A 25,978-nucleotide genomic window follows, 5' to 3' on the forward strand; every position below is an offset into this window, starting at 1 on the left:
CAAAGCAGCATCCAAGCAAAAGTGCTGGTGGAAAATAGCATCAGCAGACTGGAGCACAGGAAAATTACCTCAGGGTGGTAATCAGTGTGCTGATGATTTCTGGTCTGTGCTGTGTTTCCCAGCTCCCCTGCTGTGGTGCATGGCCCCATGTATCTGCTGAGCACAAAGAACCGGGGACCCACTTGTGTTGGATTTTGTGTCTGTGGAGCCATGGTCAAGATATCCAAATTCACAGTTGTGCAGCCCAGATCCTCCTTGCCTCAAACACCAGCAAGCTCATCCAAGCCACAAAATTCACTAACCACTGTTTCCAAACCCGGCTGTGCCCCAGCCTCTGTTTTAGTCCCATGCTGATGCATGCTGCAGGAGCAGTTATTTTGGCTGTCTGAACACTCGCAGAGTCTTGCACACCTTATTGGAGCAGACCTGGGGGCCAAAATGCTGCTTTGTGTAGCACTTTTCTCCAGGAAGACTCAGTGCAGCATGGAAGGATTATGCCTGCCATAATCCCCAGCTTCTTTTGCATCAGTGATCTGAAATAATCCCAGAAGCAGCTTCAGGCTACACTGTTGTAAAATACTGCACCCCATCTCTCTGCCATCGTACAAGCATGCGTAAACTCCATAGCAGTGCTGCACACCAGTGTAAGATCCCTTGGTAAATACTAGTTATGTTCCTTTGCACAAAATGTCCCCAAATGCATATTCTTGAGGAAATACCAACATATTACAGAGGTCCTAGTTCCAAAATTTGGACAAGCTTTGTGTGATTTTCAAGACATACCCAGTCTTCCAGAAATACAGTGCTTTGCACTGATCAGTGATACCTGAGATGCAGGACACCACCTGTGTCCAGCATGGTGCCATGTGTCTCTCATCTACAAATGATTCTCACTACTGGAAGCTAATATATTTTAATTTCAATCAGGCTTTGGGTCATGGCTTTGTTTCAAAGTTTTTAAAGAGAAAGAAAATATTGTGTCTCATCTTTAGACACAATGAAAGAAACAAAGCAGTTAGGAGAAATCCCTTCTGTACTGATGGCAATACACCAAGTGAAGCTGCCTTTCTGCTATGAGCAAGTTGTTTCTGAGGAACAGGAAACAGAATTTTATTTAAAAAAAAAGAAAAGAAAAAGTGTTTAAACAGGATAAATTTAAGCTAGAATTTGTACTACTGAAAGATGTTTAAAGAATCTCTTAAAGATAGAAAAGTCAACAGTTGCATAATCTGATAATCTGATCATGGGATAAAATTTAGAAATCATTTTTTATAGAGGAGATAAATGTATTTACTGAAAGATTCTGGAAACAGACTCTCTTGAACAAACAGAAAAACAAGATTAGGCAGAGTATTACTTCAAAAGACAATTTTATAGAAAATGTCTTGAAATGGGGCAGAAGAAGCATATTTAGGAAGAAAACAGTGGGAAAACCATTAAAGCATGAATTATTTGCTGCAAGCAGTGTGGCTTTGCAATGCACAAGGAAACCATAACAAATGCAAATTTATCTTTATAAATAACTTTCATTACATTTTCATTTCTGCTGGCTTACTTTGTTCTTCACAGAAGAAAGGCTTAGGACAGGAAGAAAGCAGCAGAGGACAAAGCACAGAGCATCACCGTGTCACAGCATAAATATACATGTATGGTGTGCTCTTGTGCTTTTCACTAGGAGATACTCTGTGAAGCTTCCCTCCAAAGGATGCCATAGATGCTAAAAGTTTACACGGATTCATAAAGCAAGTGGGCAAAGACTTGCAACATCCATCACAGAGTAATATATAGTATCACAGCTGACTTGTGAGGATGGGAGATGGTTATTCTTAACAATTCAGTCTCTATTTTTCCATGTATGTAGGGAGCCTGGAATGAAAAAACTTTTTCTAAGGTATTTGCCCACACAAAGAAATGCTGACATTGTTTAGTTCAGCACAAATGCTCAGAACCTAGCAAGTTGGCTGAGATGAATTTAATACAACTTATCCCAAACCTGTCAAAACATGACCCATTTCTTAATGTAGACAGACTTTACGTTATTTGTTTATGAATTACTGATATTGACAGTAATATTCACTGAAATATAGACTAAACCCTCTGCCATTTGGCAACTACCAGCATGCATGTATAGATGATGCACTATCAGGGATGATTTCTGTGGCACAGCTTGGTCTGTCACATGTATACACACTGGATTTGAAGAAAGCTCTTTAGTCAGAAAACATGCAAATCAAAATAAATAACTCAATCTTATTACCAAAATATTTCAGAAAAAGCCTAAGACATAGGCACTGTGTACATTCCTTAAGCCCTTTTTCCTTTGTATTTTGTACATTGCATATCAGAATCACAGGACTGTTGGACTGTCTGTCTTGTAATTGCTTTTCAGAATATATTTTTCTCAATTCATCCTCTCTGGCTTTTTAGCTGTTGGGAGGAAACAAACAAACAACAACAACAAAACACATTCAAAATGTGATTAATTGCCATTTTTATTGATTTTTAAAGCCACTAGAACCATAACGCCTCTCAGTAGATGTAGTGTTTTTTTCATCACAGGCCTGTAAGTTCTCTTTGACCCATGCTGCTAGTCTTAAAGGTCCAGGGGTAACAGTATCAGTCCTGAGACAGCAATATTGAGTTTTGTGTCCCTGCTGAAGCCAGGAATAAACTCAATTATGATGGAGTCCAGATTCCCAGTTTTACAAGTCTGTGTGCTTGTAGGGGAATTGCAAGCACTTTAAAGCATACCACACAGTAAAGGCTACACAAAATTCGTTGTGTCTCAGAGGAAACATAGCTGTGACACTAGACTAAATAGAAGTGTCTGAAACACCAGATTCCTTAATTATGCTTCCTATACCTTTCTGTACCTTGTGAATGAAACATGGCTGATGAAAATAAAAGGAAAAAGGGAAAGGGAAAGGGAAAGGGAAAGGGAAAGGGAAAGGGAAAGGGAAAGGGAAAGGGAAAGGGAAAGGGAAAGGGAAAGGGAAAGGGAAAGGGAAAGGGAAAGGGAAAGGGAAAGGGAAAGGGAAAGGGAAAGGGAAAGGGAAAGGGAAAGGGAAAGGGAAAGGGAAGAGGAAGTGCCTACCCTGATGTCAGCCTCAGCAATCAGCCTCCTCTCCTCACTCCCATCACTGCTCTAGTTAAAGGCAGAGTATTTTAGTCTACTACATTTAGGTGGTCCAAATAGTCAAAAATTTCAAAATACTTCAAACATAATGTTAATATTAAAAGACATACCAGCAAAAATGTAGCAAAACTGTAGCCTCAAAACAGCAGCTTTATGGATTCTTCATCATATGGACCATTTCGTAATACAAAATCCCTGTTGCATCAAGACCCGGTAAGAAATCCATATGGTTCCACTCAGGAATTGCCCTGTAGTGAACTAGGTTAGCTATCTGTGGGAGCAGGAGGGCAACGTCATGAGGATCAGCCAGGCAGTCAGCTCCAACATTTTGGTACCTGCTGCTTGCACATCTGCCCATAACCTCAACCTTCTAGGCTCTAATTCTGACAGAATATTGTGGATACAAAATTTAGGACAGGATAGAAAGATTCTGGACTGATATGTATGATTCCCTTCATTATAAAAACAGACAGAGCAAAAAGTTCATCTCTCTGTAAATGATTTGAAATTTGCTATGTAGGTCATCTCAGAATCCCTATGAAAAAATACATTCATTATGGCTATGTGGAATAGTCTGTGCAAAGGACCAACACACCTTGAGACCATAGTCAGAAAAGAATGATAGCTTTTTAAATGGACTTTGAATAAATGCGACTGTGGCCACAGGTGCTAAAGCAAAGTACATTTTAACTTCTGAGCCAGGTGAGGTATAGTGGAAAAGGCTACAAAAGCTGGAAAAAAGAGGGGAAAAAAAGAAAAAAGAAAGAAAAAAAAGGAAAAAGAAAAAAAAAAAAAAAGAAAAAAGAAAAAAAAAAAAAGAAAAAAAGAGGCTTACTCTTTCAAGGCATTCAGGTACATGGTTTAGTAAGAACTGCTTTACAGATGTCAAAGATAACAGAGACATCCTACATTGCCATAGGGTCAGTCAACAAGACTACTCCTGCTGAACTTTTGTCTCACTGTCCCAGGGTGGGCTGTGATCCAGTCCAACTGTCATGTATCCCTGTTGCTCAATAGCTGGGTCAAGATGACATTTGCAGACCAATCCTTTCTTGCAGGAAAGTTTGCTGTTAGCATTGCTTCACAAAAGGCTGCCTGGGAACCTTTACTAGTTGGAAAGCAGCAGGCTTAAAACCTTCCTGATCACAGGTCCAAGAGTGGATGCTGAAATGCCATCTGCTCACTCCAAGAGTTAATTATTTTTCTAACTATGTTGGCCAAAACTCCGATCTGGATAGCAACAGGAATTGTTCTGTAATTTCTGTGAGCAATGCAGAGCATGTACCACTTTATTGATGATGGGTTTATATCCATATTCAGTTTCCAGCACAATGAAAAAAAAAAAAAAAAAGAAAAAAAAAAAGAGAGAGAGAGTATGGCATATCTAGTTAAAACTAGAAATGTTATATAGCAGAAAGCTGTTCCGCACCAGCTTACCTATAGTGGTGCCTTGTGAATGACCAATGTAACATAACTGCTTTTGTCCTGTTTTCTGTTCAATAATGTTTATAATTGCTGGTGGGTCATGTTTAGCCATTTCATCAAAGCTGCAGAAGGAAGAGTTGCTATCTTACTTATATGTGGATTACCTACATCCAAATGAAAATCATCAACAAAGCACAAAACCAATGGGGAGGGCAGGACAATCCCACAACTGTCTCCATGCTACTTAGCATGTCCTTTGGTAAACACATGGAAAAATACTGCCTTTGAGATGTATTTTGTGTCCATTCTGCAACTGCTCCCAACATTTTGTGTAAAATACTTGTCTTCCCCTTGCCAATTAAATGTATTATTTTGCAAGAGACAAGAAGGTCCAGTAAGACAATCTTTTCAGGTGTGAGTATGGGAAGTGCAGGCTGATGGAGCAAGGGTCTGACTTCTGGGGGTATTAAAGACATTGAACTGCACATGGTTTTTCACAATTGCTAAAAACTGTGTATTATGCACCTAAAATAAGAGGACACTCTTCAGTTAAGCCTGATGCATTCCTCCCCAAGCTAGAACAGCATCACTTTGTGAGGAAAGTTTTAACAATTCGTGTCCATAAAGAACAGTCCTGTCTGCCTCTGGGCCCTGCACTGGCAATTTAATTCTTGAACCACAGATGCAGTGTGTCCCTGTCTCCCCCTCATTCTAGTCAATTTATCAAGTCTTCAGTAAATACTCCTCAAATTTATGAACCTGTTTGCTTTTGTTATTCCAGACTTCTATTTCTAACAGCTACAGCCTTTTTTTTTTCTGTCTTCTTCGAGATTAACTTAACACTGCTATAGGTGTGACTGTCCCTGTGAATGGCTGGTGAAGAATGTTTTAATTACTGGTGAAGTGTCAATAAGAAAGTTATTTGTGTTTGTATGAAGTCTTTGATGTCTGGGGGTTTCAGAACAACTGATAACAACTAGTGACTGTTATGGGATACTATGAAAACCTCTGGTATCTGGCCAGGTGGCCAAGAGATTAAGAAGAAGAAAAAAAGAAGCTGAAGGATGGCTGGGAGACAAGACCTGCAGAAAATGTGCTATAAACTTGGTACGGTGCCAAAGGAGTACAAAGGGGAAGGACGAGAAAAAAACTTGGAGAGGAAGACTACGAGCCTTCAGCATGAAAGACCCCTAGAGACCCCCAGAGGAGACTGATGCACATGCTCCAGTAGGAGGGACTGGACCCCGGAAGCTAATTATAATAACCTGTTTTTTTTAGAAGTAGTAATGAATATGTATTAGTCTAGGAGCATAAAAATCAGCTGCTTGATGTAACTGGTGTGCGTCCTGGTGGAGCGGAGACTCCCGGTGCACCCAGCGCTGTTTGCTTACCTCTATTCCTTTAATAAATCCTATTTTTTTTATTTAATCCTATTTTGAAGATTGAGCCATTTCTAACAATTTGAAAACAAAAGAAGCCATTTGTATCTTAGTTCCTCGAAGTACCACTGTTTACCTGAAAGCCCAGAATTCCTTTCATTTGGGAGAGAGGACCCGATGTTGCTTGGAACAAGTGTTCCCTCTGCTGTTTCCTATCCAAACGTCATAGCCAGCATCTGCAAGAATGAAGCCCAGACTGCTGTTAGGCAAATTGGTAACCCACATCTGCAAATAAACCATGCTGCAGAAATACAACAGGCCTTGGACCTGAAAGACAGGCATCATGACAATATGTTTGTTTTTTTTTTTTCTTTCTTTCTTTTTTCCCCTCAACACTGTCTGACAGCATTTGAGACAGCTCGGGAATTCTTTTACTTTTTAAGTGTACAGAAGTTTGCAGTTCTGCTTCCCTTGATTTCAGTAAAACAAGTTCGTTAGGTAGTAGATGCACGAGGTGCACTGTACCTCAAAGTGCTTTGCCCTTTATTCCCCAACGTCCTTTCTCATCTTCTCTGTAGCTAACCTAACACTAGGTAGTTCAACATGTAGAGCTGGGGGATAGTATACAAAGAAACAAAACAAAACAAAACAAAACAGTTTTCTAATTCTCCTTATTTTCTCTAACTCCTAAACAATGCTGGCAGATCTTCTTTGCTCTCAAGGATGTCTCACCAACCTAGAAAGATGTGCTTGTGAGTTCTTTGCTGTCACAATGAATTTCAGAAGGAGGAAGAATAAGTTTTCCTGTCTGGCCTATCTTTACTTTGGACACGTTCCAAGGGCTGGGAGGATGAACACCCAGAGGCAGGGAAGAGAATCAAATCTTTATCTCCCACACTCTGTGGCAGGTCCCTAATTACTATCATAAATATTTATAATATGTGATTACTATTATAAGAGCAATAGATACCATTACTCTCCCTACTCTAGATAAAACCAGCTGGTGCTGCCTTTTCAGAGACATCTCATAGCATGTTCTTTTGTCTCCAAGAGCAAAATTGGGTCAAGTATTTTCAGAGATGCAAGCAGATTGGTACCTATGCTCTGCATCTCAGCAGGCTTTTGGCAGAGCTGCTTTGCCAGTTGCATTAGCAGAACTTGGGTGCCCAGGTAACTTTGTAGGCAAACATGGAGGTGCCTGGAGAGGTGAGATTATAAGAACAGGAGGTTCTGGCTGAATATGAGAAGCCAATTCTTTACTGTGAGTGTGACAGGGCAATGGAACAGGTTGCCCAGAGAGGTTGTACAGTCTCCTCTGGAGATATTCAAAACCAGCCTGGATGCCATCCTGTGCAATGTGCTCTAGGTGATCCTGCTCTGTATGGTGTTTGGACTGGATGATCTTCAGAGGTCCCTTCCTACCTTGGCCATTCTGTGATTCTGTAATTCTGTGAAATCCCTTTTCAGTTGAAATTTTGGATTTAGAACCTTCCAGTTTTGCTCAAGTCTCTTTGTCGTTGTTCCCCTAACCTTTCATCCTTTCTTTCCCCTCTCCTTGCTCCCTGTGAGCTAAGGGAGCTCCCTCAGGTACTGTGGTTTCTGCTCTCCCCTCATTATCACTCCTCATAGGACTACAGGGCCCCATGGCAGCTGTTCAAGGAGTACCAAACTGCTCTGCCAATCTGCCACACAGCTGCAGGACCAGATATTAGGAGAGAGGCTCACAAGGAAAACCCAAATTGTGCACGGGGAACTGGTAGATAAGATGGATGGTCCACTGTTCACTGCCAGGACTGCAACCTGCGGTGTGCATGGAGCATCACCCACTCTCAGGCCTCCACACAGGGGAGAAAACATCACTGCAAGGGATCCACTCTCCCTACAAAGTCTTGTTGATCAAAAGAGACATTACAGATACCAAAGTCATGGCATGTCCTTGGGATCTTGAAAAACCTCCTGCACAAGCCCTGGTATTCCAGTCAGAAGACAACAGCTTAAGGTGTGGCTTTTCTGTATAGCACAGGTTAATTTTACCTTTGTTTCCAGCATTTTCTCTCCCATAAGCAATTCTGTTAATCTGAAGGATATATTCATCTTCAGTCACCATGTCATACTCCTCACTGGGGTATCTCCAGAAGGAGACCATTTCACTCTGTAAGTGAAAAAAGCAAAGTATAGTGTGCTCGCCATCAATGTAATCCATAAGTAAAAAGTTTAAAAGTTTTTAAAAAAATTAAATTAGTATTTACCTACTGATAATTTATATGACTGTTCCCACACAACTACTGCCTCTGTTCCATCTCTGTCATACTTACACACAAAATGTTCATACGTGCTTCTGGATTCTTAGAAAATAGGAACAAAGAGCTGCTGCCCTGATAGCATCCCATGGACCAAGGACATCAGAGCTAGAGCCAGCCACATCCTCAGTTTGCCTAGAACAACACATTTACTGTGTCACTACTGTCAGAAGCAAGGGAGCCTCATAACACACCTGCACTAACAGCTTTGATTTCATACCACCTAGATGCTCTCTTGATAGTCAGAGAGAAACACTGCTCACTGATTAAAGCTCAGGAGACACCAACACACACACACAAACACACACAGACAAATACACACGTGGTAAAGTACTACCTGTGTTTTAATTGTAAGCCATCAACAGGTGACTCACAGCAGTGAAAGGAGAGATGTGGGCAGGAAAATACCTCAAGGAGGGACTCAAACTTATTATGGAGGTTTAGATGGTCTTAAAGCATTATTGTGTGTGCAGTGGCTCAGGAAACACATGCTAATTGGGATATGCTCAGGAAGGTGGAATGGGATTTCAGGAGTTCTAGTAAGGGGCAAGGGAACAATCCTTGTAGTCTCTACAGACCAGTGGAAATTGCAAGTGTGTTAAAAGACATCACATGCCTGACCTTTCTCCTGTTATTTTTGATTAAAGTATCTCTTCCGCTCAATAGAGACCGGAAGATATCTTTAGGCCCCAGCTTATCATGCAGAGACTCTGACCTGGTGGGGATCAAGGGACATTTGGCTCTTTCTACACAAATTTCAGGAACGCAACACAAGACATATCAAATATATACTTGCTAAGTGTTTAGCCATGGCTTTAAAAATGAGCCACTACAGTATCCTGGGTTCCGAAATACTGGGTTGGACAGGGAACCACCAGGGTGCCTTCAGTCTAAGTTCTTCTGTTATTGTGTGAGTGAATTTCTGATTTTGATCAGTGTCCAGCAGCGAGTATAACCCAGCTTGGTGCCAGGATGATACAGTTATGATATAGCCACTACAACATCTGATGAAAGACTGTCTCCCTTATGCAATTAAAATGTATTTTAGGTTGTTTCCCAGTTCTCAGACCCTGAGCCAGACCTTCTTTTATAAGCACACAAAGGATGTGTCATAACTGTTATGACAAATAAACCCCTAGTGCAAGTAGAAGTGCAAGCCACTTCTACTTATCTCTTCCCAACTGCATTGCAGGAAATGGTATAACTGAGGTGCTGCTCTGACATGGAGAGCTTTGTAACACTGCAATACTGTTTGCATCACCTATTAAATCAACTGTCCAGGTCTATCCAGGAGGCAAAGTAAGGACAGCAGGTTGATTTTGATAATCTTTTAAGAGCCAACATCATATTCACTCCCTAAACAGAAATAAAATCATGAAAAGAAAGCCTCTAGTCACTTGCTCTTCTCCTTGATTATAGTGAAAAATGACAACATTAATTACATTTCATTTAGAAAAGGACACTTGTAAGTGCCAATCAGTATGCGAATTGCATCGCTTTACTTGGGATCAACATATCTTCCAGAGGATCTAGGAGTCACTCAATAATACTGGTAGGAGACTGGTTGAAAACATTTTAAAAATACTTTGTGAACTAGAAATTTAACCTTCCACAAGAAGTGGTGAAAGCAAGTGGGAACTTCTGGGTCAAAAAGGATTTATGGACAATAGGTCTGTAAACAGACACTGAAAGGGCTGGACAGAGTTGTTCCCTCCAACAGCTTTAGACGCTAGGCGACATCAAGGTGACGGACTACAGAAAATGGCCAGGCCCATGTGCTTCCCCTGGGTAGTCTCTTGTTTCACCTGAACCAGGCAGAGAAAGCTGGGGTAGACCAATCTCTGAGTTGACTGAGAAGACCAGGCTTCACTCCCCTCTCCTTGGCCAAACACAGACAGTTGGGTTGCAGCCATTTTCCTTCAGCCAGAGTCATAAGCACTGTTCACATACACATGCATGCTTAGATAGAAGCCCAGCTGCACAAGTATTTTTTCCAGACCCACCTCTAGAAAAGTGAAGGCTACCAGCCTGGCCAAAGGGTCACACAGCTCCTGTGAAAGGAGACAGTGAGATGTCAGTCCCTCTGATGGACAGGCAGTACACAAAAGCAATGCTGGGCATGCTGAGTCGGCAGAGGATGGAGATGTGGCACATAGCAGCAGCTGGGGACCAATCCCCACTCCACGCTGGTGTGCTGCACAGTACTCGTCACCTCTCTTAAGACAACCCTATTTGAACCATCTCAAGGGTGGGGGTAGCAAGAACAGAGAAGAGTAAATGTAAACACATTGAGATGTTAAACATTAATGATTAGGCAATACCATAATTTAGAAAGTATGGTTGCCCAGAATTTGTTTATGCTGGCCTACTAAATATTGTTTAGGCAGCAAATAATTATGTAAATTTAAAGGTGATTTCCATCAATAAAGTGATTTAATTGATAAGCCTGAAGAAAGTTCCCAGCTTCACATTTCAATGACCATTTTACATATTTATTACAAGAGAAATTATTAAGTTATTGCAAGGGACAGTCAGCATCTGAAATGGCTTTCTGATAGCAGATACCGTATTTAAGAAACAACGATATGCCAGACAGAGCTCTACAATCCTCTGTTTTACAACAGTATGGACAGAGCTGGTAAATGTGAATTTAAGATTAAATCCCAGGCAACCATTTAAAAAGTTCTGTAGATGCATTGGCTGGGGCAGCATTAACTTTCTTTGTAGAGCAGAGATGGGACAAAGCTAGGGCAGCTGCTGGCGAAAATGATACTCCGTGCCATATAATGTCATGCTCAGCAATAAAAAATGGGGAGGGGCGGCTGTTCCCCAAGGCAGCCATTGCTCAGAGACTGAGCATTGTTCTGCTCAGAGGAAGTGGTGCGTGATTGTCTTTACATCACTTCTTTTTATTCTCTTTCTGTCATTTTGCCTTTTCTGTTTTCTCCACCTTTTCCACTCTGGGGACAGAGGGAGTGGAGTGGCTGAACAGCTGTGTGGTGCTTAGCTGTTGGCCAGGGCTGACCCACTGCAACATCCTTGTTCTTCACACATGTATGGGAAAGCACAAAGAGCATCTAAGCTCTATCGTATGTACACACAGTAGGCAGATGCATCTCTTCACATGTATCCTTCCCCATCATCCCTGTCAGGGCTGTGGCTGTCTTCTGCCCTACATTCATGGATTGATTTGCTTTGAAATCACAGTGCAGGATCAATGGGGAAAGATGGGTCCTGACTGTCAAACTGGAGCGGACCTGGTATGTGTCCAAGGCACGTTACAAGATGTGGCAATGGGTCTGCTCTTTAAACATAGCCATAGTAAAAAAAAAAATAAAAAATGCTTATCATTTAGAGACTTGGAGGTTGCTTCTTGCATCTTACTTTTACAGTACAGAAGCCACACTTCCATGAGTAAGACACCTTCTGAGGAAACTGATCGTGGAAGTCTGTATTCTGGGGCAATGGCAGGGCAATTCTGGTTGGGCTCATCTAGAGGCACTGTCCTCCCTGAAGGATGTAAGGCTAAGGTTTCATTCATAGCCAAGTGTCCCACAACACCTGAAAAGTGAGAACATTATCACAAGTCTTGCAAGACACTTAGGCCTCTCAAATCTCATATACAGCTCTTGCTAAACATCAAGGAGAGGCCCTTGAGAATGATCACATAATCATGGCGTCAAAGAAATGTTGGTGGGAATGGATCTCCAGAGATCTTTATCCAGTGTCCCACTAGAACCAAGACTATCCCCAGTACTGGATCAGAGTGGCCCTGACTTTGAGCAGTTAAGTTTTGGAAACTCCGCAGGGTGGAGATCCCCCAGCTCTGTGGTGACTGTCCTGGGGCTGCTCCTCACTCTCAAGAAGCATTTCTACAGGTCTACCGTCAACATCCAAAGGCACAACATTGTTGTCCCTTACCACATTATGTGCTGCACCAGAGAGGCTTTTGTCTCTAACACTTTTTGCACTCTGAGATGTCACAGGCTGCTTGCAGACCCCTCTCAGCCCGCCTGTGGCCAAACCCGATAAACTCAGCTCTGTCCACCTCTTGTAGAGATGCTGCAACTTTACCAGCCTGTATTGGGCCTCACCAGTGTCTCACAACCGTTTTGCACTGGGGAGAGCAGGACTGGACCTGGCATCCAGGTGTGACCTCCCTTGTGCCAGAGATAACTGACTGAGATCAGGTGGCCATGTTTCCACTCCTGCAGCCTCTGTCTTTGCAGCACACTGTTGGCTCATACACAGTTTGATATCCACCACCTCTCCCAGGTCCTTTTCAGAAAGGCTATTATGCCACAGCTCCTAGTGAGTGTGTTATCATGCCCCTCATCCAGGGCTTTCTGTCACCCACACATACTTAAGTTAGGTGTTTGGTCCTGAAACAGAAAGATGTCACACATCCAAGAGTCCTCACCCACTTCATGGAGCTTTTTCTTGCAACACATTTACTCTATCTGCTAACAGTCCATAATGGTCACCAAGTGAGCACAGAGTGTTCTATACTATTCTTGTTTAGGTGCTTTTACCACCTATTGCACTCAAGTTTAATAATCTTTTTCCATAAAATCAGTGTCAAAGGTTCTGTCTCGATCCTTAATATTTCTGTTTTGGTTATCTTAATACTCTTCTCTTGTCAATACCTTCTTATTTGCCTCCACCAGGACACAGTTTACCAAGAAAATGCACCAAGAAACTCTACCGATGTAGACTTTCTTTATCAAGAAACTCTACTTAACTTTCTCACAAATTAAGCTGCCAGTGAGAATCCAGATAAACCTTCAGTAAAATAAACCATTCCTAAGCAAACTTAATGTATTTGGTCATTTGGTCTTACACAAAACATTTATGAAGTTTGAGAAATCTCGTTTTACTAAATAAACAAGCAACAAACCACTGCTCAGCCCAGAGATATAATTGCATGATCCATCAGATTATTTTAGAGGAAAGCAGCTACAACCAATTTCCAATCAGGACCTCATGCCTCTGGGCAAGGCTGAATGCAAAGCTCGGGAGCACCCTGGGCCCAAGGACCACAGGGGACTACAGCTTTGCCACAGCTATGTCCTAAGTACCAAAAAGAAAGGCACAGCTGTGAAGTGCTTCCTGAGCTATCTGGTTTTACATCAATCTGTTGCAAGATGTGTGCTGAAGCATCAGGTTATAGTGTCTCCCATGTTCCCATGATCCTATCTGCAGTTCTCTGGCACTTCTACTCTCACCTATGCAGCTCAGTAAGGACAGTAATCCAACCATTTCACAGTCACACACTCTCCAGGCTGGCAGGACAGGAATGTGTTTTCCTGAATGGTGGCCACAAGGCAAACTGTTGGCAGTGTGTTAAAGGTGGAAGGGGCAGTTCTACAAAGACAACAGGTGAGGTGAAGTTCCTTCAGCTTCTGACTGTGGGCTCCAAGAAGCCGCAGCAGCAAGCTCATAAATTCAGAACATGCTGGTTGTCGCCTACTGGTATCCACTAGTGTGCTATGACCATCATCAAGAAAACTTCATCCTTCTCCAGGTGCCAACCTGCCACCGCCCCTCAGCATTATCTACTCCACTCTCAATACATTGGGATCCCTCTTTCCTAACACTAAGCCATAGCTTCTTGCCAAAATCAAGCTAGTGCCAGGTATGGTTACAGGAAAATTCTAGGTGCTGGCGATGGCCCATCAGCACTTTCTGGAAGCTGTCACACCCTCAAGTCGTTCTGGCTGGGCAGCACCTTCAGGTGGGCAGGTTTTGATTACTTTAGAAGCTGATCATCAGGGTGGATCAAGCCCCGAGCATTCCTGGATAACCGGTGCAGGGATGGCTTAGCATGCACCGTATCCTTCATGATACAGTGCCGCGGTCCACTTCCCAGGCTGAATGCTGTGGGACAGTTTCCCATGACAGGTCAAGCTCGGTGGATGAGTTCTAGCACACATCCCACCCATGCTCCTAACTGCAGCGTACTGCCTCCCCTGGCTCAAACGCCACTCTTGATCAACTACGCTAAACCTAAGGGCTCGAAAACAGGACATCGAGGTGCTTGAGTGGGTCCAAAGAAGGGCGACGAAGCTGGTGAGGGGCCTGGAGAACAAGTCCTACGAGGAGCGGCTGAGGGAGCTGGGCTTGTTCAGCCTGGAGAAGAGGAGGCTCAGGGGCAACCTTATTGCTCTTTACAGATATCTTAAAGGAGGCTGTAGCGAGGTGGGGGTTGGCCTGTTCTCCCACGTGCCTGGTGACAGGACGAGGGGGAATGGGCTAAAGTTGCGCCAGGGGAGTTTTAGGTTAGATGTTAGGAAGAACTTCTTTACTGAAAGGGTTGTTAGGCACTGGAACAGGCTGCCCAGGGAGGTGGTGGAGTCACCATCCCTGGAAGTATTCAAAAGACATTTAGATGTAGAGCTTAGGGATATGGTTTAGTGGGGACTGTTAGTGTTAGGTTAGAGGTTGGACTCGATGATCTTGAGGTCTCTTCCAACCTAGAAATTCTGTGATTCTGTGATTCTGTGAAACAAAACCCAAGGCCGCCTTGACAACCCAGGCGCGAGGTTATGGGCCCAGGGGCGGGGCCGCAGCCGGCACGGGGCGGTGCCTCCCGGCGGGGCGGAGCGGGGCGGAGCGGGGCGGAGCGGGGCGGAGCGGGGCGGAGCGGGGCGGAGCGGGGCGGAGCGGGGCGGAGCGGGGCGGAGCGGGGCGGAGCGGGGCGGAGCGGGGCGGGCGATGGCGCGGGTGCTGGTGCTGGGCGCGGGGCTGACGGGCGGCGCCTGCGCGGCGCTGCTGCGGGGGGCGGTGCGGGGTCGCGTCGCCGTGTGGGACAAGGCGCGCGGCGCAGGTGGGCCCGGCGGGACGGGGCTGGGGGCGGCCGGGCGGGGCGGGGCGGGGCGGGGAGGGGCGGATCTGATCTGATCTGATCTGATCTGATCTGAGTGTTGCTTGCAGGGGGCCGCATGAGCACGAGCCGCAGCGAGCGGGACGCCGCCTGCAGCGCCGACCTGGGAGCGCAGTACATCAGCCCGCGGGCGGGGCGCGGCAGGTGAGCGGCTCCCCCGGCCTTTGCCTTCGCCCCCCGCCCCCCCTCTCCGCCCTGTGGCCGGTCGGGGGCTTTGCTGCGTCGTGTCCGGCCGTGCCCAGTCTGACTGAAGAGCAGGGAGACTACGGAACAGTTTTTTATTGATTCGGCAGTCGGGCTTCTCGTCTTTAATTGGAGAAAGTATTGACAGCTGGCGTTGGTTTTCATGCAGTGTTTTCATCGCTGTCACTTGCTCTTTTTAAGCTTCTTCGATGAGCTTCTGTCTCACGGCATCTTGAAACCACTGACTGCACCCATTGAAGGAATGGTAGAGAAGGAAGACTCTTGCAATTACATGGCGCCTCAGGGCATCTCCTCCGTTGTCAAGTATTATTTAAAGCAGTCAGGTAATTTTTAGATGCCTTTGTTTGCAATTAAGGTTTTTAATTCTGATGTTTTTGATGGCATTCTTGAATGTTCTAGTCGGAGATTTAAATTTGAAAAATTGCTCAAGTTCCTTATTTGTTTATATATGTCTTGAAGTTACTTAAGTAGTTAAACATATCTGAGAGCTTCAGAAATTTCCAAGTCCTGCAGGTGCTTCACTGACTTCAGCTGCGCTGCAGGCGTATGAAAAATGTCTACAGATGTAAGGACTGTAGGACCAGTAGCCAAGATTATGGTTATCCTGTTTGGTTAGCAAGTCCTACGCAGTTAGGACAGAACTAATGTAGTGGGAGTAAGATGACACTGTGTTTGCACAGATAATTGAGAAGATATTTAAGCTGCATACAACTTGAATAAAGTGAGTGCTGTTTTTTTTCCACGAGCAGCTGGGAGCACGGTGGTGAGTTACATCCTGTGTTTTGAAGAAATGAGAACTTAGTATGTAAACCCTCCGTGTTGAAATCTCTTCAGAAAAGACTTGAAGAGAAGAATACCTGCTAGTTTTAACTGTAACTACTACAGTAGGTGGAATGTGGCAGAACCATGTTATACTGCTTAGTGAACTGATCTAACTCTGGTTTGAAGAATGTTAGTTTTATGAACAGTCAAGCTTTGCACGTCTTATGGGACTTCTTTCTTTTAACTAGCTGTTTTTTTGAGTCCCTAATCTTTCACATAATTGTGCTACTGTCTTCCTATATGTGAGATACGCGAAGGGGGACAGTTCTGTCTTTCAGCTCCTGGATGTATGCTTTGGACCCTTACCCTGTGCCACATCCTGTGCTCCTCCGATTTCACGCTGAGGTGGTTCAGCTCACTAAAGCCACAAGAAGTGAACCTGTCCGAGAGCAGCTGATAGTTTTCCACCTGTTCATTGAGCTGAATCATGTCAGTAAGGAGTCAGATGAATGCCAGCCCTAGTACAAGAGAGTTAAAAGAACTTTTCAACCAGTAAGGATCTCTTCTTTAAATGTCCTATGGTGGCTGTTAAATTCAGCAACCTAATTTGTGAAACTTTGCCCGAAGATCATCTGTGTGCTTTGCTGTTTAAAAGCTATCCACTTACTAAGGGAAACTACTGTGTATTTCTCCATGGAATCCAGTTACAAGTATTTAACTCTTCTTTTTTGAACCAGGTGCAGATGTCTTCTATGAATACCACGTAACTCACATCTCTCTTCGAGATGGGAAATGGGAAGTCTCCAGGAAAACGGGACCACCAGAACTCTTTGATGTAGTTATTCTCACAATTCCGGTTCCACAAATTCTTCAGCTACAAGGTGACATTGTAAACAGTAAGTTTGTACCTCAGAACTGCAGGTATTGAGCCTGAAATGGTGATTGAGCTTCACGTATAGTAAAAAAAAAAAAAGCCCTCAACAGTCTGAGCTGCCTTTTAATTTCTGCTAGAGTATGATGAATCTCAAACTGATAGGAGATGGGTAGTTGCGGGGCTATATGTGTAGTGCATGAGCAGTAATACTAGATGGAAAATCTGAGATTTAATTTGGGGGGGGCTTCCAAAACAGGATAGGCTTTCTGTAACTTGAAAATAGTTACCAAAATGGACAAGATCCTCAGCTAGTCTGGACCTGGTTGTTTCCTTGTTGCTACCTCTTTGTGGAAGTCTGATTTTTTGTTTTTTTTTTTTTTTTCATTGCTGCCCTTGGTATGTTTGCACTTGGGATGACCCAGGGAGTAAGACTTGAATAACGTATGTGCTGCAGGGAAAATCCTTGGGGCATTCAGTGGGACTAAAATCATATGGAATCGTATGGCCTTCAGGGGACAAAAAAGCAGGGAGCAGGGCTCTTTGATCTGTAGTCTAGAAGATGAAAGCATCTCAGACCCTCTGGCTTGTTTGCTGTTTCTGGCTGTCCCCTTGGGGGTTGTATTTCCCAAACATGATTAAGTCTCAGTTAAACTTTGCTTAATTGGGGTAAATGTGTTTAACAGTGCCATGGAGGCTTAGGAGGAGCAGCTCTGTGCTGAGAGAGGAATGTAAGCTCCAGTCTGAACAGCTTTCCTCGCTTAGGTGTGTTATCTCGGCCTGTGGCTTGCAGCGCCAGCTTTTCTCTGAAATTTAGCTGGTGAGCCCTGCTCGGTGCCTGTCCACAGCATACTCCCTGCAGCATGAGGTGCCGCCTTGCAAGGGAGCAGATCTGATGCAGTTACCATGGACCTGATCCACATTAAGGAGCCCTTGCAGAAGGGCCTCATGAGGATTTCCAGGAGGAGGAAATCCTCGTTTCTCAATGCAGCTCTTACGGTTGATGCTGAGCAGAGGCCAGGAAGCCTAGCCAGGCCTGTGCTGGCTTTGGAAAGCCATGTGAAGTGCACTGGGCTGTGGATTTATCACCTCAGCTGCAGTGTTGTACCAAGAACATGCTGCATCTGGCTCATAAACTCTCACTGAATGGAGTGTGTTGGCATCAATGCTGCCACATGACTGTTCTGAGTCAGTTCTGGTCTGACAGGGCTTGTTGCCTCTTTGCTGCCAGATCCCAAAGTAGACGCTTTAAAATGCATGGGTTTTCCACTCTCTGGTTTGTAGCAGCTCTACCAGCACTCTAAAGATGAAGAACTGATCTTGGCTCCTTGTGTTGTGCTGTATCTTGGATTTTAATGCGTTTAAATACACGTGTGCTTCAAAGGTGTTTGCCATCATGGCTAACTCTCAAGCTACTCCAGTTCAATTTGGTCAGCTCACATGTGTCAGGGCTTCAAGCACCTCAGCAGTCCAGACTCTACAAATGTATTGGGACAGGCCTAAGAAGATAGCAGTTTGCTTGGTGGTGCGACTAAAAGGGCAAATACTGCACTGTGGTGGCTCTGTCCAGCGTCCCTTCCAACAGGGATTGATAGTGAATGTCCTGGGAAGAGAAAAGAGTAAGTGGTAGTACTGTCTGATAATATAAGGTAAAAATGTATTGTTTCATGAAAATCATGTACTTGGTACCCTACTTGCTCAATGTCACTCTGAGAGCAGTGTCTAGAGGAACGTGCTTGGGTATTGACTGCATTCTTCACTTTGTTAAAGCAGCAAGTGATAATGTGGGAATAGATAGACTGATTTAGTGGAGTTAGGCGTAGATTCCTTGGCATCTTGAAAATAATTTCCAATTTACATGGCCATGTAAAAGATGAGTATTCTGGAATAAACTGGATTTAATACACATTTAATTACCATGCGGTTTCAGTGGATGGGGACTGAGTGATGATTAAGTATCTGTGGCATATGTACATCATATGACTTTATGGGCACTCTGAGGCTCTTACATTGGTTGAGAATGCTTTGAAACATTTTGAAATAATGGTAATATAAAGAAAGGAAAAAAAAGATAAAATTTACCAGAAACCACTGAAAGCAGAAAACCTTCAAGTATGTACCAACTGTGCATTTCTGCCCCCTTTTGAAAACATTGTTAGGGCAATTTGTTTTGAAAATTGAATCCTTCCATGTCCAAAAAGAAGGCAAGTCCCCTTCAGAAGATGTAGTTAAGGTGAATGGTTCATTTCACCTGCTCTGGTGCTGGAACTGTCAGATGTTGTGAAAAGCATCTTTGTCTTCTGTATAACTGCAGGATTAACTTCTACCCACGGGAACCCAGCAAGTCTTGTCTTCTCCTTCCTTTCTCCCCAGTTCTTTTTCTCTCTCTGTCTTTACTCTGTGTGGGACTAGTTTCTTTGCCAAATAGAGATTCCCAACCGTTAATTTTTCATCTCAAGCAACAGGACTGACTCCCCATACTCTGGAGTTCCCCGGCATTAGATCTCTTGGCTTCTGTGCTACTATTTCTATAGGCTAAGAAGCGAGGGGAAAATAATCAGGAGAATATAAGGGAGATGTTCCAGTGCCTGAACAAGGTCTAGGTATTGGATCCTTCTTGACTTCCAAGGAGTCAGGGTGCATTACTGTATCTCCAGATCTCAGTCTTATATTGACTGGATGTCAAAGAGCTGAGTTTTGCTGACAGAGAATTAGGGTTTCCTGGGTCTGTCTCACTTGAGAGTTAACATGCAGTTTCGTGGTGAGTTCAGACAGGTGTAACTGGACAGCTGCTGAAAGGAATAGTCCTTTCCTCTCTGTGCTGATGTTGTCCTGCTTTTGCTGCCTGTCAGCATTAGTGAGTGGGTGTCACACTGCAAGTCAGATCTGCTCCCTGTTCTGACCCTGAGCTGACTGTGACAGTGTAAAATGTATTTTTTTTCACTCGGCTTTATGAGCTGATCTGACTTGATGAGTGTCTGCCTGCTTGCTAGTTTTGTTAGCCTGCACATCTTCTGGACCTGCCTCCTTTTAAGGAGAGGAGGACAGTCCCTTGTGTGCTCTGACTTTCCAAGTGCAAAGAAAAAATATTGCGCTTCTAACGAGAAACATATTTGTACATTTGCAATGTATGAACTGGCAATTGCAATTCCTCCTGGAAGGGGAGGTTTCTGCTTCTCATTGCAGACTTCCCCCTTGCTGTCACTCAGGGTGGGAGGAATCACTTCACTTCTCACTGTGCTCTGCCACAGCTGAAGCAGGAGGTGCCTCAGATACATCCAACCGGAGGAAGGGGCTGACTTTCTGCTTCTAGCAGCAGCCTGTGAGGTCTGCTCAGATGGAAGTGCAACTGGCCTGAGACTGCAGGCAATGGGATTAAAGTGAAGGGGGGATTTAGGAGTAACTCTACCTTAACTGTTGATCCTGAGGTCTTTATAATATAGAAGACAGACACAGAGGCTAAATTAAAGACATAGACTGGCAAACTTGTGGTGATGTTAACTCTGCCACTGTTCTGGTTGTGATGAGCAGCGTCAACAGAGAGCGCTTTGGCCATTTCCCAAGCAGTGATTGTAGGCCGTGTTACAACCAGCCTTCACTACATACTCTGCTTTGCCTTGGTGTTGCTATCCCTGTTTTGACAATTTCTTAATTAGTGGCAGCTACTTTAAAGATCTTCAATATCCTTGACTGTTCTCCTCCACCACTTCCTCGGTGAGGTTGCCATTAGGGAAGTCTTTTCACATCAGTTTTGCTACATGCTGGAGACTCAAGTGCTCCCCTTGGACCCGTATTTTGATTGATGAGTTGTTAGCATTAATGTAAAGATAAAGGCTGTAAAATAAGTGATGGTGCATGGGAACAGCTGTGTGGAATAGGTGAGGCTTTGATCCAGTAGCAAGCACTGGAATTAACCTTTGATACACCCTTGTTTAAGAACCCAAGTTGGAGTGTTCAAATGGCTAATCAGAAGTGGAAAGTCGCCGCAACAGAAATTCACCCTTTTGTTGCGGAAGTCTGGAGCTTAACTCTCATACTAGTACTCTCCCCAGCTTGAGAACACTTAACTGTTTCTATATTGTATTTTTAAACAGTGGTCCCATAAATGCTTGCCTTAAATATGTAGTATGTTTCTTTAGCAACAGAATAGTTTGGGCACCTATGGCAATGCTTTCAAAGATGTGTCCTGAAAATTAGGCCCCTGTATTTGTAGGTAAGTGCTTCAACAAAAGCATCCTACAGGTGCACATTGTGGGTTCCTCTCCCTGGCAGAGCTGCTGTGCATGACTGTGCTGAACAGCTGTGACCTGGCAATCAGCTTAATCTTAACGTAGGTGCCTTTAGGTCTAGTGACTGATCTGGGCTTAGACTGGCAAATGTTTATTGCCTTGGTTATTATTTTAGACATCTTTAGTATTCTGTTGCAGAATACAAATGGGATCAGGTTTATAAATTTGAAACAGCAAAATTTTACCTGTAGTGAGATGACTTACTAGTTCTTGCATTTGCGTTCTGGCTTCAGAAATGAAGGCGAGCAATAGGGAAAACCACACCTTCTTCAGGGAGGCATTCTTCCCCATCCCATTCTTTCCCCTTCTAAAAATCACTTTCATGGGATATTCAGAGAACTAAGATTTTGAAATGGCAGGAGAGGCATACTTCCCATCCCCAATTTTATGTTCAGTGGCAAAGTTTCCATTTTAATACTTAAAGCTCTGCAGACAGAATCTTTTGTTAGGCTGGCATATTAGTTTGGGTCTTTTCCCTGTTTTTTAACCTCTTTGAGACTGAACATTGTCAATGTGGTGTCCATCCACAAGAAGGGCCAGAAGGTAGACCCGGGGAACTATAGACCTGTCAGTTTGACCTCAGTGCCAGGGAACCTCATGGAGCAGATTATCTTGAGTGTCATCACGTGGCATTTGCAGGGCAACCAGGTGATCAGGCCCAGTCAGCATGGGTTTATGAAAGGCAGGTCCTGCTTGACGAACCTGATCTCCTTCTATGACAAAGCGACGCGCTGGGTGGATGAGGGAAAGGCTGTGGATGTGGTCTACCTTGACTTCAGCAAGGCTTCTGACACCATTCCCCACAACATTCTCCTCAAGAAACTGGCTGCTCATGGCTTGGACTGGTGTACACTTTGTTGGGTTAGAAACTGGCTGGATAGGCGGGCCCAAAGAGTCATGGTGAATGGAGTCAAATCCAGCTGGAGGCTGGTCACTAGTGGCGTTCCCCAGGGCTCAGTACTGGGGCCAATCCTCTTTAATATCTTCATCAATGATATGGATGAGGGGATCGAGTGCACCCTCAGTAAGTTTGCAGATGACACCAAGTTAGGCAAGTGTGTGGGTCTGCTTGAGGCTCTGCAGGAGGATCTGGATAGGCTGCACTGATGGGCTGAGGCCAACTATATGAAGTTGAACAAGGCCAAGTGCTGGGTCCTGCACCTGGGGTGCAATAACCCCAAGCAGAGCTACAGGCTGGGAGATGAGTGGTTGGAGAGCTGCCAGGCAGAGAAGGACCTGGGAGTATTGGTGGATAGTCGGCTGAATATAAGCCAGCAGTGTGCTCAGGTGGCCAAGAAGGCCAACAGCATCCTGGCTTGTATCAGAAGCAGTGTGGCCAGCAGGGCTAAGGAGCTGATCGTCCCCCTGTACTCGGCTCTGGTGGGGCTGCACCTTGAGTACTGTGTTCAGTTTTGGGCCCCTTGCTACAAGGACAGCAGGATGCTTGAGCAAGTCAAGAGAAGGGTGACAAAGCTGGTGAGGGGCCTGGAGAACAAATCTTACGAGGAGTGGCTGAGGGAGCTGGGCTTGTTCAGCCTGGAGAAGAGGAGGCTCAGGGGCGACCTTATCGCTCTTTACAGGTACCTTAAAGGAGGCTGTAGTGAGGTGGGGGTTGGTCTATTCTCCCACGTGCCTGGCAACAGGATGAGGGGGGATAGGCTAAAGTTGCGCTGGGGGAGGTTTAGGTTGGATATTAGGAAGAACTTCTTTTCCAAAAGAGTTGTTAGGCATTGGAATGGGCTGCCCAGGGAAGTGGTTGAGTCATCATCTCTGGAGGTCTTGAAAAGGCATTTACATGTTGAGCTTAGTGATATGGTTTAGTGGAGGACTTGTTAGTGTAAGGTCAGAGGTTGGACTAGGTGGCCAGCATTTATCAATTTTTAAGTGAAGAAAGTGACTTGCTATGGTCAATCCTTTTACATTTATTCACCTTTGTTCATCTTCATTTTCAATCTTTATTAATTTCTTCTGCAACCATCATGCCTAGATGGATATATCAGGTGCATGTTTAGAAATAGCAGAGAGAAGTAATACTAGTCCTACTGTAAGTCATAAGCTTTGATGTATCTTGAATTGGTAGGCTGTGAAATGGGCATTGTTAGGACTCTTTGGTATACTGGTACCTGATGAAATTACCATTCACTGGTTTGCTTTGGTTGGTTTCAATTCAGAAATTGTGTGTGTTCTGTCTTTATTAGAAATTGCAGTAGAATTGCCAAACAAAAATAATCAAAAGAAAAAAAAATTTTGCAGTATGTTCATTTTCCTCTGCTTTCTCTTCTTTATATAACGTGGTATGACAAGAGTTGTTGGCTTTCTGAGCTTTCTAAATAGTTCAGGTCGAGGCAGAAGGGGAAAATGGTTAGCTCCTTGCAACATGTTTGGAACAACAGTAGGTGGCAGCAATCAAATAATACTTGGGACATTCTGTTTGCATGACTGTATCTACTGGGCTTACACGTATTTGGACTTTGCATATTTTGGTAGTAATTATTGTGGTTATGTGGAAATTAAAGATGAATAAATGTGTTTGAGTTTTGTAATTTAAATTCAGCGTCAAAAGAAGAATAAACGTGGTTAAAAGCAGAAACTTTGAAAGTAAAAGGTCTAGATTTTACAAATACTTATCTAATAGTATTTCAGACATGCTGGTCTGTTTTATTGGTTGCTGTTGTTCGAAGAATCAATAGTTGCAATTTTGCTCATTTTCAAATGAGCTCAACGAACTTATCTTTCAGCTCTGTTTTTAGTAAGAAGTTTGCAATTAAAGATCTCAAGTAGCTTTTATTTGTGTGTTCTGAATATTTGTGTGTTCAGAATGTTTGTGTTAAGTTGCTTTACTTGGAATTTATAATTACAGTTATGCGTGTTTTGTTTTAAGCCTGACCTATTTTTTCATCAGTGTAAATGTCCCACATGTTTTAAATAATACAAGCTGATGAGAAGATATGAATCAAATAGGACTACCTTTACACAGGGAGGCTTTAAAATGTGAATTAGGAATGAAAAGTTAGAGTTTTGCATCAGTCCCAAGTTCTTGCTGAGCGCTTTCTCTGTATGTGTTTATTTTTGGATAGGATGATGGTAAATTCTCCATTTTGTAATTCCAGTTTCAAGCAATCTTAGCAGGGCTTATCCAGACCTTGAGTTTACACTTGTTACCTAACGTATCTAAAATGTCTAATGTAAACACATACACTGAATTGTTAGTTACTTATTGGGCCCTAGAAACTGAGGTCACACAGTGCAAATATTTGTGCTTTCTGGAAATACTACTAAGTTACTAATTTTGCATGAGAGTAGTTGTTGATATTAATGGGATCTTTTAAAAACACATCATTCATTTGAAATGGGTGCATCCCAGTTCTGACTGAGGTTGTCATCTTGGAAGGATCAGTGTTGGTAAAACAGGATAAAATTGCTGTCACTGATGGAGACGTGACAGTGGCTATTGGGATTCTTAGTGCTCTGGCAGAAACGCATGATGTCTTACTCTGACATGAAACCCTGTGCTCTTGCCTATGGGAGAGATGTTGGAATGATGTGCCAGGATAGACAGCTCTCCTTAGCGGTAACATTCCTCTTACAGTGTGTTTGGTTTCTGGCTGTGATTTTTTCCTATCATTCAGTGAAGGTCCTGTCCCTGCCTCCCTCCGCTAGTGCCAGCTCTGGTGCTTACCTTCTGCTGCAGCAATTTGTTCCCTCCTGTAGGTAGATCTGACCTGCCAATCCAGGAAGTATATCTATATATATACACATGATATTGTTTTTGTTGCGTTGAGGAGTTAGGAACCACAACATTGGCTTTAAAGCAGGCTAAGCTGTTATATGCTCTCTGCCTTCTGCAGCTCAGGTATAGCCTTCCTGCTTAGGGAATACCTTAAAAACAAAACAAAAAAAAAAAGACTACTGAAGCTGAAATCACAATATCAGGAAAAATCACAGTATGCCGTGCATGCTATTTTTTTTAATAGGGAGTGATTATAATAGACTTCTTCCCACAGTTGTTAATAGAACACATTAAAAGCCTATCAAAAGTTAAACATACTGCCACACTGATTCCAGTGACCCTCTTCATCTGAGAAGTCTGAGGATTGAGCTAGATGTTTGTGAGCATGAGAGGTTTGCAAAGGAGAATGAAATAGCATAGTATTAGATAAAGGACTACTTTGCATTTTATTGTCAGTCAACACTGCCACAATTTTGTCTGGTAAAAAGCTGTAATTTTGATTTAACAGATTTCAAATCTGGAGAGGAAAAAAATCCAATACAATGGATTTTTTTACAAGGATACAGTGCTGGAAAAGAAAAAGCCTGCTGCCTTTGTCTTCAGAATGGAAGGGAGTGGGGCAGCTGCTTCCCACTCTAGGGGAGCCTCCAGTTTTCTTTGGCCTATCAAGGATGACAGCTCCTAATAGGAAACCTGCAGAGGGGTCACACACCATCAGAGCATCTCTCTTTGGTGCCTTGTAATGTTACAGAAATGTTTCCTTCAGCAGTCTTCTATTACTTGTTCTACCCTTCCTCCAGCAAGGCAGTTGTATCAGTACGACTGTCTCTGGGACCACAATAATGTAGCTTCCTCCCCCACCCTTGCCCCAAAAGGTTATTTTTAGCAGGATTGTGTGTGTGATCTTCAGTTCACCATGTGGTCCGCAGACTCACTGGCACAATATGCACTTTGAGCAAGGGGAGGAGAGCAGCACATGATCTGTGCAACTGATTGAGC

General features: G+C 43.7%; 2 protein-coding genes across 7 annotated transcripts in view; one reads left to right on the forward strand and one right to left on the reverse strand.

Moving 5' to 3' along the window:
• Nucleotides 1-3,604: 3,604 nt before the first annotated feature.
• Nucleotides 3,605-11,732, reverse strand: LOC101802036 (lysosomal acid lipase/cholesteryl ester hydrolase). Its single transcript, XM_072040222.1, is given in 7 exon segments — nucleotides 3,605-3,829; nucleotides 3,832-3,867; nucleotides 4,574-4,683; nucleotides 6,077-6,223; nucleotides 6,225-6,267; nucleotides 7,975-8,092; nucleotides 11,625-11,732. Coding segments are annotated over 7 exon segments (720 nt in total). The 3' UTR covers nucleotides 3,605-3,671.
• Nucleotides 11,733-14,922: 3,190 nt separating this feature from the next.
• Nucleotides 14,923-25,978, forward strand: part of RNLS (renalase, FAD dependent amine oxidase) — an 81,332-nt gene continuing 70,276 nt past the window's right edge. For 5 of the 6 annotated variants that reach the window (XM_072040269.1, XM_072040271.1, XM_027460201.3 and 2 more), the window contains exons 1-4: nucleotides 14,923-15,066; nucleotides 15,174-15,267; nucleotides 15,508-15,650; nucleotides 16,827-16,985. In XM_072040269.1, the coding sequence (XP_071896370.1) occupies nucleotides 14,955-15,066; nucleotides 15,174-15,267; nucleotides 15,508-15,650; nucleotides 16,827-16,985 (508 nt within the window). In that variant the 5' untranslated portion in view covers nucleotides 14,923-14,954. The remainder of the gene's footprint in view (nucleotides 15,067-15,173; nucleotides 15,268-15,507; nucleotides 15,651-16,826; nucleotides 16,986-25,978) is intronic. The other variant, XM_072040270.1, reaches the window with a different exon arrangement.

The sequence above is a fragment of the Anas platyrhynchos genome, chromosome 6 (assembly GCF_047663525.1).
Source record: "Anas platyrhynchos isolate ZD024472 breed Pekin duck chromosome 6, IASCAAS_PekinDuck_T2T, whole genome shotgun sequence".
Classification (NCBI taxonomy): domain Eukaryota; kingdom Metazoa; phylum Chordata; class Aves; order Anseriformes; family Anatidae; genus Anas; species Anas platyrhynchos.